The following is a 13779-nucleotide window of genomic DNA, read 5'->3' as shown; positions in this document are numbered from 1 at the left end:
TGGCTCATGATGTGATCAGCTGTCTACAAAGTTTGCAGTTACTTGCAAATTTGTAAATGCAAGTTCTGTATAAGTTGTCCTTGGTGATATCTCCTATTTATTTATTTCAAATTACTCTGCATCTTAGTTCTAACTAGTTTAGTTTAGTTCTATTAAAGTGGAATTTCTGAATAAAAATAAAAATGTAGTCATGCATTAATTACAGAAGAAGTGAGAGTTTTAAAAAGGATCCAGTTGTTAAGTAAACCTCATACAGTGATTGGCAGTTTTCAGCTCAGCTGGGGAGAGCACACACCTCTCATGAGAGCAAAAACTTTCCTAGAGAATATAAAAAGAAAATATCTAATATTTGTTTGTGACACAAGGTCAACTATGGCATCTTTTTGGTCTTTTGCTTACAAACCCATCAGTTACTCTGATCCGCCTCGCTCCTGCTTCCTGTCATACCCGATTCATCCACTAGATGTCCTCAGACTTCTGTTCCAAGTCCTCTGTCCACCATAAACCATCTTACCTTTCCCTAATTTTCCCAACCACTGTCTAAATATTTGCCATTTTTCTTTCTCCCATACTAGAGTATTAGTTGAGTTCTCAGTCACTACTCTGATTCCTGATCAAGCCTATATTTTGTGACAATCTGAGGGCAAACCTCTATCTAAGAATACAGAATAGAATAGAACTGAATAGCCCTTTGTTGTCATTGTACATCTACAACAAAATTATGGGTGCTCAACAATTAAGAGGGATACATGCAAAATAGGAGAAATATATTCCGAAATAAGAAAAAGGCACACAATAGAGAACAAGATGTACAGTGCTTAGAAGTAGTGAAAAGAAAAAAAACTTGGTCTGAGGTGTTACTCATGAGTCTGAAGGTTTGGGACCTGATTGGCCTAAGCTTGAGTTATGCATTTTTCGCATGTTCCTCGTTGCATGTGGGGTTCATGTCAATACCTGGGAACGCCTCCCTGCACAAACCATGACAAATACACTACCAGTTTATTGAAATCATTCAAAACTCTGGAGAACATGCTTTTTGTTTTCTTGGTGAGAGTTGGACTGGCAAACTGGAAATACTCAGCCATTCTGACTGATGACTGTGACCATAACCCCGTCGTTTTTCATAGGGCTGCTTAAGGATAGCTGTTTCCATATACTTAGATGAACTTAACCCAGCTTAGGTCTCAATGGGAAGCCTTGAGTTATCGCTGTCTTGATGTCATCCTGGTGTGTTTATGCCAGACATGAAGATCAAGGGGTGGATCTAACTGCACAATCATATGATTTTATGCTACTTTATTCTTCTTTTTGACAATAATAGGTACCATAATGTACAAAATAAACAATATGCATTACACTCAGAAGTAATGCCTATTGTCCATTTTTTTAATGTGTATTCTAGCCTTATGTTTCCAAATAAACAGAGAAAGCTAAGTATTTACCCAGTCATTAAAAACCTCATTTTTTTTGCAGTGCTTTTTTATTTTTCTATAATCCCTTATGACAAGCTAGTTTTTATGTTTTGTATCACCACAACACCTCATTGTCGTGCTCATCTCATTATTTTTGCAGTTCCCACAGGCTGAAGCGTCAGATAATATCTTTTGAACTGCAAATTACATGGAAGAGACGAGTGATGAGACGGCAGAAGATCAATCACCTCTCTGGGTGACAGGAACAGAAGGCCAGTTTATAAAAAAAATAAAATCACAGATACTTCTGAACTTTTGTTTACTTATGTCTGACTCAGAGGTGTAATGACTCTGAAATGATGAAACGCGTTGCTTCGGATGTGTGGTGGCTCACAGGATCTTATTAGAATAGAATAGAATAGAATAGAATTCAACTTTATTGTCATTGCACATGCACAGGTACAGGGCAACGAAATGCAGTTTGCATCCATCCAGAAGTGCTTTAGTGATATAGATATATTACAATATATATTAGCAATAATATAGATATGTGAGTATATTACAGAAATGGGTCTATTATGGTATGTTATAATGTACACGGTATGAAGTATGTTGTGAATATTCTATAACTATAAGTATGTACAGGCTGTAGTGAATACAAGCTATGTACAGGATATGAACATTACATTGCTAACAGGGCTGACCTTTGCGGACAGTTCTCGAATACACGAGACACTTTTTCTTTTCTCTTTACACGACAAACCTAAACTGAGTCACGGCGTTTCATTATTTTTTTGCCCATTATCAGGTCCAAATGAAAGTGGAACAAAACATCTTTCAAAACAGTGTCAGGTAGTGGATGCTTCTCAAAATACATGCGTTACCCTTTCTTTTAACCAAAAGATTGAAGGCAGATGCTCTGAAAAGGTTACAGATTTTAATGAGGAAATTGCAAACAGAACAAGTGAGAATGATGCAAAACAAACTCTCGGGGGTCTGGCTCAATCTCTTCCACAGGATAAATCTGCAAGGATCCACACTCAGATTATTCATTTAGAAGTAAAAGAATCAAATCATTCGAGAAGCGAGATCCCCAAAGTAGTTCAGCCAGACCTTCAAATCAGACTCTGCTCCACTCCCAGGTTAATTAGCCTGGAGCTCAACACAAAAGTCCAAATCTCCATAAAACTTGACTCTTAGGTTCAATGCTAAATATCTCCCCAGGCTCCACTCTCCAACTTTTCCCACTATTCACCAATAGTTCTTGTAGATGGGCTTAGAGCCAGCCTTCTCCCCAAGCAATCAGCTGGCCCTCCAGGAATAAATCTAAGCTACAAGCAAAGGTAAGTAAGACTGGAAATGGGAGCCCAAGTGATACTACCAACAACATAGTACAACAAACTGGGAGTGAACGACAAGGAGAGCCAGGTTTAAATACTGCAGCTGATAGTGATGAGAGACAGCTGGAGTTCAGGTGGCCACACCTACTCCTGGGAGGAGGTAAGCAGGTATTTCTGCCCATACGCGCCCACGTGGAGTTGTAGCAGGGAGACGGAGAGAAAGGCAGATCAGCACCTCGAGCACAAGAGGGGTCGTAATGTCCTGTGGTGCTGTATTTAGGTACAGTTATGAATTTCCAGAATTTCTTTATATTTTCCACAACATTCTATCGACTTCCATTTTCACTTTTTTCAGAGCGTGATACCTAGATCATTAAAATCTACATCCACATTATCCCTGCATTTTTGAAAAGGTCTCCAATGAACAAATATCCTTCTGAATCTTTTGGATCCTATTTTATTTGTTTATTTCATATCGCATATAAAAGTGCAAATTTGTTCTTCTTTTGGCCTGATGCTCATTGCTGTCTGATTTCATCATTGTTCAAGCTTCTTCCTCTAACCTCGCCTTCACAGTGTTTTATTTTTTGGTATAATGTTTGTTGTCTTTTAATAATTTCTCTGTATTATTGCTGGCTCTGAACTGAGCTGAATAATAACAAATTAAACTTAACATTTTTGACACATTTTGTAACACTTTTTCCCAGCAAGGACAGGCATGAAAAGTCTGTAAATAAATGTAAATAAAAGTCTTCTTTCTAAGTAATGTCACTACTTTCCTGAAGTGGAAACAAAATGTTCTGGACGAAACAAGCCAGTGATAATCAACCGTCTCTAAGACCTGGTATCATTAGTCACATATTGAGTGATTGAGCTCATGGGTGGATTAATTTAACACTAATATCTTTATTAGGTGAGAATGATCAGAAAGCCCATGAAACCTGAGAAAAATGTTTTTTATTGTGTTTTTTTTTTTTGCTTTGTTTTGTTTTTTGCAGTGCATTTGTAGCTTTGTAGCAACTTCACACAATTCTTCTTCTTATTGTGTGAAGTTGTAGTTCCCAAATGGTGCAGAGGCACACTGTTGTACCTAGAGATTTTGTGTCAGTCTTAAGTACTGCAAGTGCACAACAAGTAATGAATTACATTTGAATTTGCCATATTTGTACACATCAAAGGGTGTGACTGATAGCAAGGAGGATCACACCATGTGCGCGGGTGTGAAATGCATCACTTTCATATGCACAGTGAGCCACAGTTTACTCGAAATTCTCAGTGTTATGAAAGGTTCCAGCACTGCAAATATGCTATCAAAGGTGCCTTTATCTAACATTATAATCAGAACAAGAACTGATTATATTTCAGAGGACAAAGTATATATTTTTTTGCAAAACTGAAGACAGCTGTGACTTGAAATGTCGCACACTTTCTTATTTTAGAGATACCCAGAAGCTCAGCCTCTGGGTCTAGATTTGGTCATACCCATTGCTGACCCATTGCTATGGCCTTACCAGGAGAAAAGTGGTGGACTAATGAAAAGTTTCATCCTTACAGCTAATCATGTGGCCACAAGGAGCAGCATTATTGTAAAATATCTGCAAAGGAACTCTTTGATTACCATCAAATATGATGGCAGATTACTCCTTCACCTTGTCCAACAAATCCTCTAAAATAAACCTGATGTTCAGACTTTCAGGTAAAAAAAAAAGTTGGTTATGAAGCAGCTGCAAACTCAGGAACTCCAGCACATGAAGTAAAGATTTCTGTGATTGAGAGTGACATCAGATGTATTGTCCACATGAATGTGGGCCTCTGTGGGAACACATGAAAGCCAGCGCTGCCTCACATCTTCAAAGAGTAAGAATCATTTGTTTATTCTTACATCTCCCTTTGTCTCCTTCTTTACAGTTTTCTCCCGAGGATGGTGGGAGTGTGACAGCCAGAGGTCAGCCTTCAGCTCCCATTATATTCTGCACTGCCTGAAATGCACCACACAAAACGGGGACAGCTTACATGGTAAGAATTCTGAAATTCTTTTTCAACTTGTTTCTATAGTTTTCAAACCTGTAAATTCCTGAAGTTATTTAATGTAAAAAAAAAAAACAACTTCACGCATTCTAACAAAGCGTGAAGGATTCCACATTACTTTTTCCTTGAAGAAAGTAAAATACGGACTAGACTGTTAGTATCAGTGGGGAAACAAAAAGCAGCTCCTCAAGATATTTTCAAGTAAAAAGATTGTCACAGTATGTGTTGTTATGTGATTGTGTGCAGAAGGTGCAGTATCAAGGGAAGAGAGAGACACAATACTGGAAAAAAAAGGAAATGCAGGGATGGTTGATTTAAAGCTACACTAAGCTACAGTGTAAATTAACCAGGCACTAAATAAGATGCTTTAAACTCCTCTTGGAATTTTTTCTTGGTGTTTTGAAATAAATAGTAGCCTGTTTCAGCTCATGTTTTAGTTCAGAAGAATGCGTTCAGTGTCACTCACAATGTGTTGAGCTACAGAAAGCAGCCGTTTATGGTGTAAAACAACAGCTAAGAAATCATTTTTTTCATGTGGTGACTAGTTTATCTGAATTAGCTTTTTCCATGTTTTGACTGTATTATTCATTTGATTAACCTCCTAGGACCTGGCGTCCACATATGTGGACATCACATTTTGGGATGTCTTGACCAAAATATGAAATTTTACTCTACAAGGGCCTGATAACCACTTACGAGGACATTATACTGCAAATGTTTGATTGAAATGTAAAACAAATGTCCTCGTATGTCAATCTTATTTTTGTCAGAGATAAAATCAGGTATAAAAAAAAGCTGGAAATTCTTTGTTTTTATATTCATCAGGTCCCAAACAGCCCAAATAGCAAAGAGAATTTAAAAATGCATGCCATGAAAGAGTTTGGGTCTTAGGAGGTTAAGCACACACAACCATTCATCTGGTACAGTTAGCAGAGGGGCTGTCTCAGCTCACAGTGGAGAAAGGATATCTTCAGTATACCCAGGAGTGTACAGTGCAGTCAGCCAAACACAATGAGTCCTAAAATATTCACACAGTCCCTTTCTAGAAACTATTTAATAAACTATTTAAATAAAAAATAAATATAAATATAAATAAATATTTAATAGCAGAATAATTATCATATTTAATTTAAATGAGGTATTAAATCTGCATGTGCCCAGTTGTTAGGATATGCTATACTGGATATATATAGCATATCCTATTGTCCTGATAAAATATCTGAAGAGACCCTTGTCACCTTTACACTCTCAAAAGATAAGGTAAGCTCACCAAAACGCTGACCTCTAAGGTACCCTTTACACAGGGAATTTATCTGTATCACACTAACCCTCTTAGAGAAGCATATTACTGCCAAATTATGATCAGCGACTCACCAGAGGTGTGGACTCGAGTCACATGACTTGGACTCGAGTCAGACTCGAGTCATTAATTTTATGACTTTAGACTTGACTTGAAAAAATGTTCTAAGACTTGTGACTTGACTTGGACTTTTACACCAATGACTTGGGACTTGAATTGGACTTGAACCGGTTTACTTGAAAAGACTTGATATTTCACCCCAAATATAAAATTTAACATGCATATTATATAGAGATTGAAAATGTGACGTCATTCAGGGGTAAACCGCAAAGGATTCTGGGAACTCGTGGCAAGCGGTAGTAGCGCACGCAGGCTTTCAATTAAAATCAGTTAAACAGCGATAAAAAGAAACACAAAAATGTCAAGAAGCCGTTGTATTATTAACTGCAATAGCCGGTCGCATGACAGCCACGGGAAGCCGACGGGTAAAGAGATCGGTTGTTATCGGATTACGTCGTTGAAGAGAAATTGTTCGAGCCATGTTTCCGAAGTAACAAAGACGCGACGGATGGCCTGGATTGCAGCCATTCAAAGATCAAATATAACATCCCAGAACACTCCAGCTCACAGGTTAGTCTGCTCCAAGCATTTACACGAAGGTCAGTGTTTTTTAGTAGTTAATACGTCATTTTCATAACATAATTAGTGATATAGGTTACAAGCAAGTCTGGCGCTGAACAGAAATTGTCGCGCTATGCTCCTTTATTTATTGTGCATAAATAGTGAATTGTCCTGACACAATATTGCGTTTCGCTTCTGTTATTATGGTACACTGACAAAAACATATACTTTTATTCACAGGATAAAACAGGTTTTTTGTATCACTAATTGCCCAGTACGATTACAGCATACAGTATTATTGTCACTGCTACATTTCTGTGATGCTACCAGAAATTATTTCCACTACTAATTAATTACCGTTGAGCTCAAAGGTCCTATTAATAAACGGTTAAGGAATGTGTATTTATGACGACGATTTGTGAGACTGGTAAACTTATGATACGTACGTACGATGGTCTTTCGTTCTACACGGTGCATTTCAAGGTCCTGTACCCATCCGGCGGTAAACTGTACCTGGGCTTGTTGCAGTGACCTGAAGTTACTAAAGTTCATGAGTGTATGCACTCACTCCAAGAACCGTATGATTATAAATATGCATATAAATATGCTACGATGAGATAGCTGACTTCATCTAACTAGCAAATGTTGTCCAGGCTACGTTGGTGATACAGTTTTTTTTTAATGTGTATGATATTTTTGTCATGCGATTTTAAAGCTGGTCCTACAACCGCATCCAAGAATAACATGCAGCTTATCTCAGAACTGTCGGTGAAAATTATTCTTGGAGCTAAGTTTAATTGAGCTGCATTTTAAAGAGGTGCAATTTCACAATTTGTGTATATTTTCTAAGTTCACTATTTTGTCATGTGTTGAGAAAAACACAGATTTAAAAATTACATGGTCTAATATTTACATTTAGCATAACTGCAACATGCTTTTTTTTTTTTTTTTTTTTTTTTTAAAGACTCGAAAGGACTTGAAATTCAAAGTTTCAGACTTGTGACTTGACTCGGACTTTTACACCAGTGACTTGAGACTCGACTCTGACTTGCCTGACATTACTTGAGACTTGACTTGAGACTTGAGGATAAAGACTTGAGACTTACTTGAGACTTGCAAAACAATGACTTGGTCCCACCTCTGCGACTCACATAACTAATATTGCAAACATACGTGTATCTTTTTGGCACTCAAAATTAGGATATTCTGATGCTGGCCGACAGCCCAAACACTGCCCGTTTATCTATAATGTACCTACCTTCCCTACTATCTTTGTACTTGTTTCTGTGTCCCATCCTTCCTTCTTCTTTCTCTGTTTGTCATCCTCTCTCCAGGGGGTACCAGAGAGATCTTCCATTTATGGGAGCTGCGATTGATCCACAGTCAGGGCTCTAAGAAACCACAGCCTCCAGTCTACTTCTTTGCTTTTCTGTCTTTTTTCTGCCATCTTCATTATTAGTAAACCTTTCAGTACCTGCTTTTGAGGGTACAAATAGCTACCTTGAAGGCCAGTAATTAGCTCTAGGAGGAGCTTTTGTGTAAACTGGAACTGTAGAGACAGGTACAATGGAATACTGCTTTGATATGAAATGCTGTGCAGCTACTACACAGTTGTTATTAGTTGTTATCCAATGAAACACTTACAGATTTATACCTTTTACTTCTAAATTATTGAACAATTTAACTTAATTAAATTAAATTATATTTAACTCTGCCTTGTGGAATGTACTTTGAAAGTGTATCAAACTAACATCAAACTAAAGACATGTCTGGGTTAAAAGCACCCTGGATATCCTTTAATCACAAGGCTTTTATTTTATGTACTGATGCTATGACTTGTCAGCCTTTTTAAGCCCTTCCAGATGAACTGGATTAAGGTAAGAAAACCATTTGAATACTGTCAGGAACTGAACAGCCCTTCTGGTGACCTACAGGTGTCGTTTGTTGCGGTGTGGTTGTGAAACTGAAGGTAACACCTACACAGGAATAACTTAATAATGAAAAGAGACGTACGCTTGCTTTGATCTTTGATGTAAAGAACATGTTCAATAGACACTGACAGGGAACATCTTCATCCACTTCGAGGGAGAGGTGTTTCCAGAGAGGCCTGTCAGTGAGCCTATATCACCGTGTCTTTATGTTTGACATTTTAAATCCCTTTAAACCTCGTAGCTGGAGTTCAGGGAACAGACTTTACCACTGAAGACATTTATTAGAAGGACATCTTAAAAAATAACACAAACTAGCAATAGCACTATGCTGGCCTTGAGCGTAAAAAAAAAGCAAAAACAGGTTTTCAGTGAGCCTCTTCCAAAAGAACTCGTGAGCATCTATTCAGTAAAATAGCCCAAAATAGCCATGAGGAAAAAATTAAAATGTTTTGCCAACACAAAAAGTTTTACAGTTGTTCAGAAAAATCAAAGCAAAGACTTGTTTTCTCTTTAAAATCGTTTGCATTGAACCTTGATTGACTTTTTATGCAACTGGAGTTCATAGTGCAACAATAACGCAACCATCTTTTGACCATTCATCTATTTCTACATCACATCAAAGTCGTCACATATTCTTTTAACGACCCACACACGAGAACTAACAGGGAGTTAGTTGTACTTTCAGTTTCAGACTTGTGTATGGCACGGCTGTTGTAGCTTCAGCAAGTGAGGTTTTCCCTGGAGGCACCAACATGGTGTTGGTAAAGGTTTATGTTGGCTACGGGTTCAACATCAGCAGTTTGTTTTCTTCACATGTGCTGCACATGTTGGCCACATTCATACCTGAGTAGGTATCAACAAAAAGAGATTTTTTTTTAAATGTTCCCACTCATCTAGCTAGAAAAACACCGTTTTATCTCTCCCTCTGCGTCCCTGAATGTGTCGGCACTGTTCAGGAGGCGTTTCATCGTCACTGTTGCTCTGCTCAGTGGATCAGCACCAGGCAAATGACCTCCCCACCATTTCAAAGAATAACTTGTTTGGCTTTCTGAAGTACCGACAAAGCTTCTTCAAGGCTTGGGTACTGAGTGGAGCATGTGGCCTGCCTTTAGACTCGTCCAGGCACTTGTCGTGTCCAGACGACAGGAGGCAGTAGAAGCCCTTGGTGGTGTTGTAGTAGAAATTGCTTGGGTTGATCCTGGGCGGCAGGTCCAGAAACCTCTCTGCCTTCCTCAGCTCAGGGAAGGGATCCCGAATAAGCGCATCTCCGTCCACCACGTGGATCTGCTCCCTGGGGAAGACCTCCAACCAGCGGGCAAGGTGCTGGTGATAGAGGCTCCTCTGCAGTGCCTTGTATCCAGGATCAATATGGCCCTTGTGGAGTAGGAGCTCCTCTAGGGGCTTGTAGGGCTTGTGTTGTGTTAGGCGGTTGTGCAGAACCTGGGTGTAGTCAGAGATCAGCCTCTCAGCTGGGTCCCGGACAATGAGTAGCAAGCGGACAGCAGGGTTCATGTCCGAAACTCGTGCAGGAACCTGAGGAGCTGCGAAGTAACCTGGGGTCTTTTCCACTGTCAGTTGACCTGGGACTGTGAAGGGCATCTGGGCTCGGTACCAGGCCAGACCTCTGCGGTAGTGCTCCTCCACATTGAAATAATGCACCTGTCAGAGGATGCAGAAGGTATTTAGTGATGTAGATGGGGGGGAGGGGAAAGCAGGTCTTCATTCATTTTTATACCACTTGTTGACACTGTTGTTTTGAAATTTTAGTTTGTTTTGAAACTTAAAGGAAATTTTAGGGACATCTAATAGTTTCTAAACCTTTTTACCATCTAAAACACTTTCAGCTTTTTTCTTCATTTAGTCCCAATCTTGTCTAAACCAATCTATTCTTTGGCACCAGCTTTCTAACTTCATAGTCCTCATTTTAAACTATCCTGATTAGGATTTCTCTCAGTGCAGCTTTTCAGGACAGGCCCGTCACCATTCATCATACTTACAAATGTACATGACAAACTACACAGAAACTCAACTCTCTTTGCTCTGGTTTCTTTACTGCACTGAAGAAGATGCAGTACGTGTTTGGCCTGAACTAAACTTTCAGAAAATCCTCACGCATTTGATAATTAGACCGCCTCTGTGCCCTCTTGGTCTTGCCTGAGTTGCATCTCCAACTTTCCGAGTGCAGAGTTTTACACTTCTACAGTATATATTTGCACCTGGGGCATTTTGTTAGCTCCATTACCTTGAGATTGAATTTTTTGCTTCAGTGCAGCTCTATTTGTTAGAGCTGAGTCTGTTAATACATATTTTCAGACACAGAAGGTCTATCCACAGTTACAATCATTATTACTTACTGAATTTTCAACTAATTTTCAAGTACTATGTTATTTTCTTTGCTTGGAGTTTTCAGATTTTTCATGGCCAACCAATGTCTGGTTCTTGGCCTGGAGTTTTGCCACTCTAAATACAAAATCCTGCGAGCTTCTCGAGGTTGACCTTGCTATTCTTTGAATACCATCAGGTGGTTTTGAGGCACACTGATGAAATTTGTACAATTCAATAAAAGCAGATTTTTTTTAAAGGATATACAAGTGAAAAGAAAAAAAATGTTGATGTGAGATTTCACATAAGGGTTTCAACAAAAACTACAAATGAATTTTTGACACGTATAAAAATAGATTTTGACGTCCATCATATATTTAAGAAGAAAACAGACATTTTTCTGAATGGGAACATTTTATCCCAGTTTGACGTTAGAGTAGAGAAGATGAAACTACCTAACAACACTTAAGTGCTTAAGTGCAAACTGAGTAATTATTGTCCACAGCTGGTGATAGTGAAAAGTGTTTTGTTTATCACCTCAGCCTTTGCCACTTCCACATCTGGGTGCAGATTGAGCATCTCGAGCAGGGCTCTGGTGCCACCTTTCCGCACGCCAATGATAATAGCTCCGGGCAGCCGCTGCTGGGTAGCATTGTAAAAGGAGGAAGAAGATGATGGAGGGGAGTAGACAGAAGAACTGGAACCCCCAGAGCGCAATTCCCTTAAGCACACAGACAGCTGAGTCTGCAGCAGCAGAAGCACCAGCAGCGCTAGTAGCACTGTCCACAGCATGGTGCCACACACAGAGGTGGAGTGATGGTTATGAGCACACTCTCATGAAGCTCCCGGACCAGTACGTTGTGCTTGTTATGAGTCAGCGGGGGGTCTCGGGAGGGAGCCCTTCAATTGGACAACCTATGAAGCAGGAAAAAAATAAAGGTTATCATCCACTTTTACTGTCTCACTCTGCCACTTTCTTCTTTAATAGCACCAGTGTAGCAGAAAGGTCGAAAAGTGATACACTTGTCAAGAAAGTTGATGATAAATAAGCAAAAATTTATTCCGTCTGAATATAAATTACTGTGAGCAATCATTATTAAAATTCAACAGCATGAAAACTGAAGGCTGAACTAAGACCTTTAATGTTTTTTTTTATCACTTTTATTGCAACCTCATAACACATTTTAGGCTGTTATTTACTGTAACTCAAGGAAGCTGCAGTCAGATCAAAACAAGGAAAAATGTTTTAGCCTCAATCATGAAAAAAACATTTTGAAAAATCGAATGTATTATTAATAAGTGGTTTATAAGAGTTTAAATAGAACAATAGGTGCAATGAGGCAACTATTTTTGATCATATGTAGGTTAACTTTAAATGTGGTACATTTTTCTGTCTGCTGCATGTACTGCACATATAACTGCATGCTTTAGGAATTCCACGTTAGCTTGAAGATGGACACGTTTGAATGTGTGTGTGTGTTGAATCTGCACCAAAAGAATAAAAATCTTTAAGAAAGGATGTCGAGTCGGCAACACTCAGATTATGGCCTCAGTCACAGTGCAGTTTCTTTTCATCCCACATAGCTAAAGCTCATTGCTACATGGTGCTTGCTCGACTGTTTCGTGATCCCATACAGTATGTCTGAGACAGCTCTGCACACTAATGTGTCAAGTCCAGGCCAAAGTAGTGCAGGTTTGGAGCCTCAGATATAGGGCTGCAATATGAATGTAGACAGAAAATATTAAAATATTAATCTATATCTAAAGCAAATGGAGGAAATGCATTGAAAATTTATGCTGTTATGGGGTTTACAGTCTCCCTAAGGAGCGCTTACACCCATCTGAGTTCAGTGGAACCATTTTTACAGTGGAGGAGACGAGCCGCAGAGATCCTGAAATCCCGAATGTGGAATTTTGTCTCATTGGGTTGTTTGAGTTTAATCTGGTGGTGAGGTTTTAAATTAGCATAAAATTTTGAATGCTCGTGTTAAAAACAGACAAGGTTTCAAATGATGAGTTCAGAGTCTGTACGAGGAGTCCCCGTCAGGGGAGAGATCAGACCTCAGATGACCTTAAACACTCAGGTTCAGTTTTTTCAACTCTTGACTCTTTATGCTGACAAAGAAAGCAGATATACCTCATGTAGTCATGTAAAACAAAGCCTATTATCAGATAAAAATCAGATTTTGTGCTACTAGAGTCCAAGAATAAAAATATGGAGTTGCTAAACTTGCAATGAACATTTTAGGTCCCCTCTAACTGTAAGAAAACATTATTTCCACTACTGTATCTAAAGGAGTCCAGAGATCTTCCATCCAAAAAAATATCTTTGCAGGTGCCCCCCCCCACCACCTTTTTTGTCTTTACATAAATAAATAATATGTATCCAGGCACAGTATACAGGAAAACTCTTCTTAAAGAAAAGACAAAGGAGAAACTAAAGAGCAGTTTAACTTCAGTTCTTTGTGGTGAATTTGTTTTGAAGATGTGAGTTTAATAGTTACTGTTTCAGATTCACAGCAGGATTTTTACAGAACTTCTGAGTCCTGACCACAGTGATCAATAACCTATGAAGGGTGCCAAACAAATGCATGAATAAAACATACTCAGATGGAGGAATAATGATCGTTTTGTTCGAAGCATGCTTATGGGCTTTAGTTTTAAAATAAAATGATTGAAATAGCTCTCATATTACTGGGGTAAGAATAAAGTGAGGAAGTGAAAAAAAAATTAAACGTAAAAACAATAATGCAAGGTCTGTAGAGCTTAAAAAAAGAGGCAACTCTACTTCTTTAAGTCTTTGAAGATTTCAGCTTTCATCCAAG

General features: G+C 38.7%; 1 protein-coding gene across 1 annotated transcript in view; it reads right to left on the bottom strand.

Moving 5' to 3' along the window:
- Positions 1-8879: 8879 nt before the first annotated feature.
- Positions 8880-13779, bottom strand: part of hs3st1l2 (heparan sulfate (glucosamine) 3-O-sulfotransferase 1-like 2) — a 30390-nt gene continuing 25490 nt past the window's right edge. Inside the window, exons 2-3 of the mRNA XM_085476257.1 lie at positions 11492-11869; positions 8880-10291 (exon numbers count right to left, since the gene is read on the bottom strand). Of these exons, the coding sequence (XP_085332383.1) occupies positions 9626-10291; positions 11492-11746 (921 nt within the window). The 5' untranslated portion in view covers positions 11747-11869 and the 3' untranslated portion in view covers positions 8880-9625. The remainder of the gene's footprint in view (positions 10292-11491; positions 11870-13779) is intronic.

The sequence above is a fragment of the Copadichromis virginalis genome, linkage group LG12, assembly GCF_057382275.1.
Source record: "Copadichromis virginalis isolate Kocher_CV1m ecotype Utaka linkage group LG12, C_Virginalis_male_GT1.1, whole genome shotgun sequence".
In the NCBI taxonomy this organism is placed as follows: Eukaryota; Metazoa; Chordata; class Actinopteri; order Cichliformes; family Cichlidae; genus Copadichromis; species Copadichromis virginalis.
This window is presented reverse-complemented; position numbering and strand designations above follow the sequence as displayed.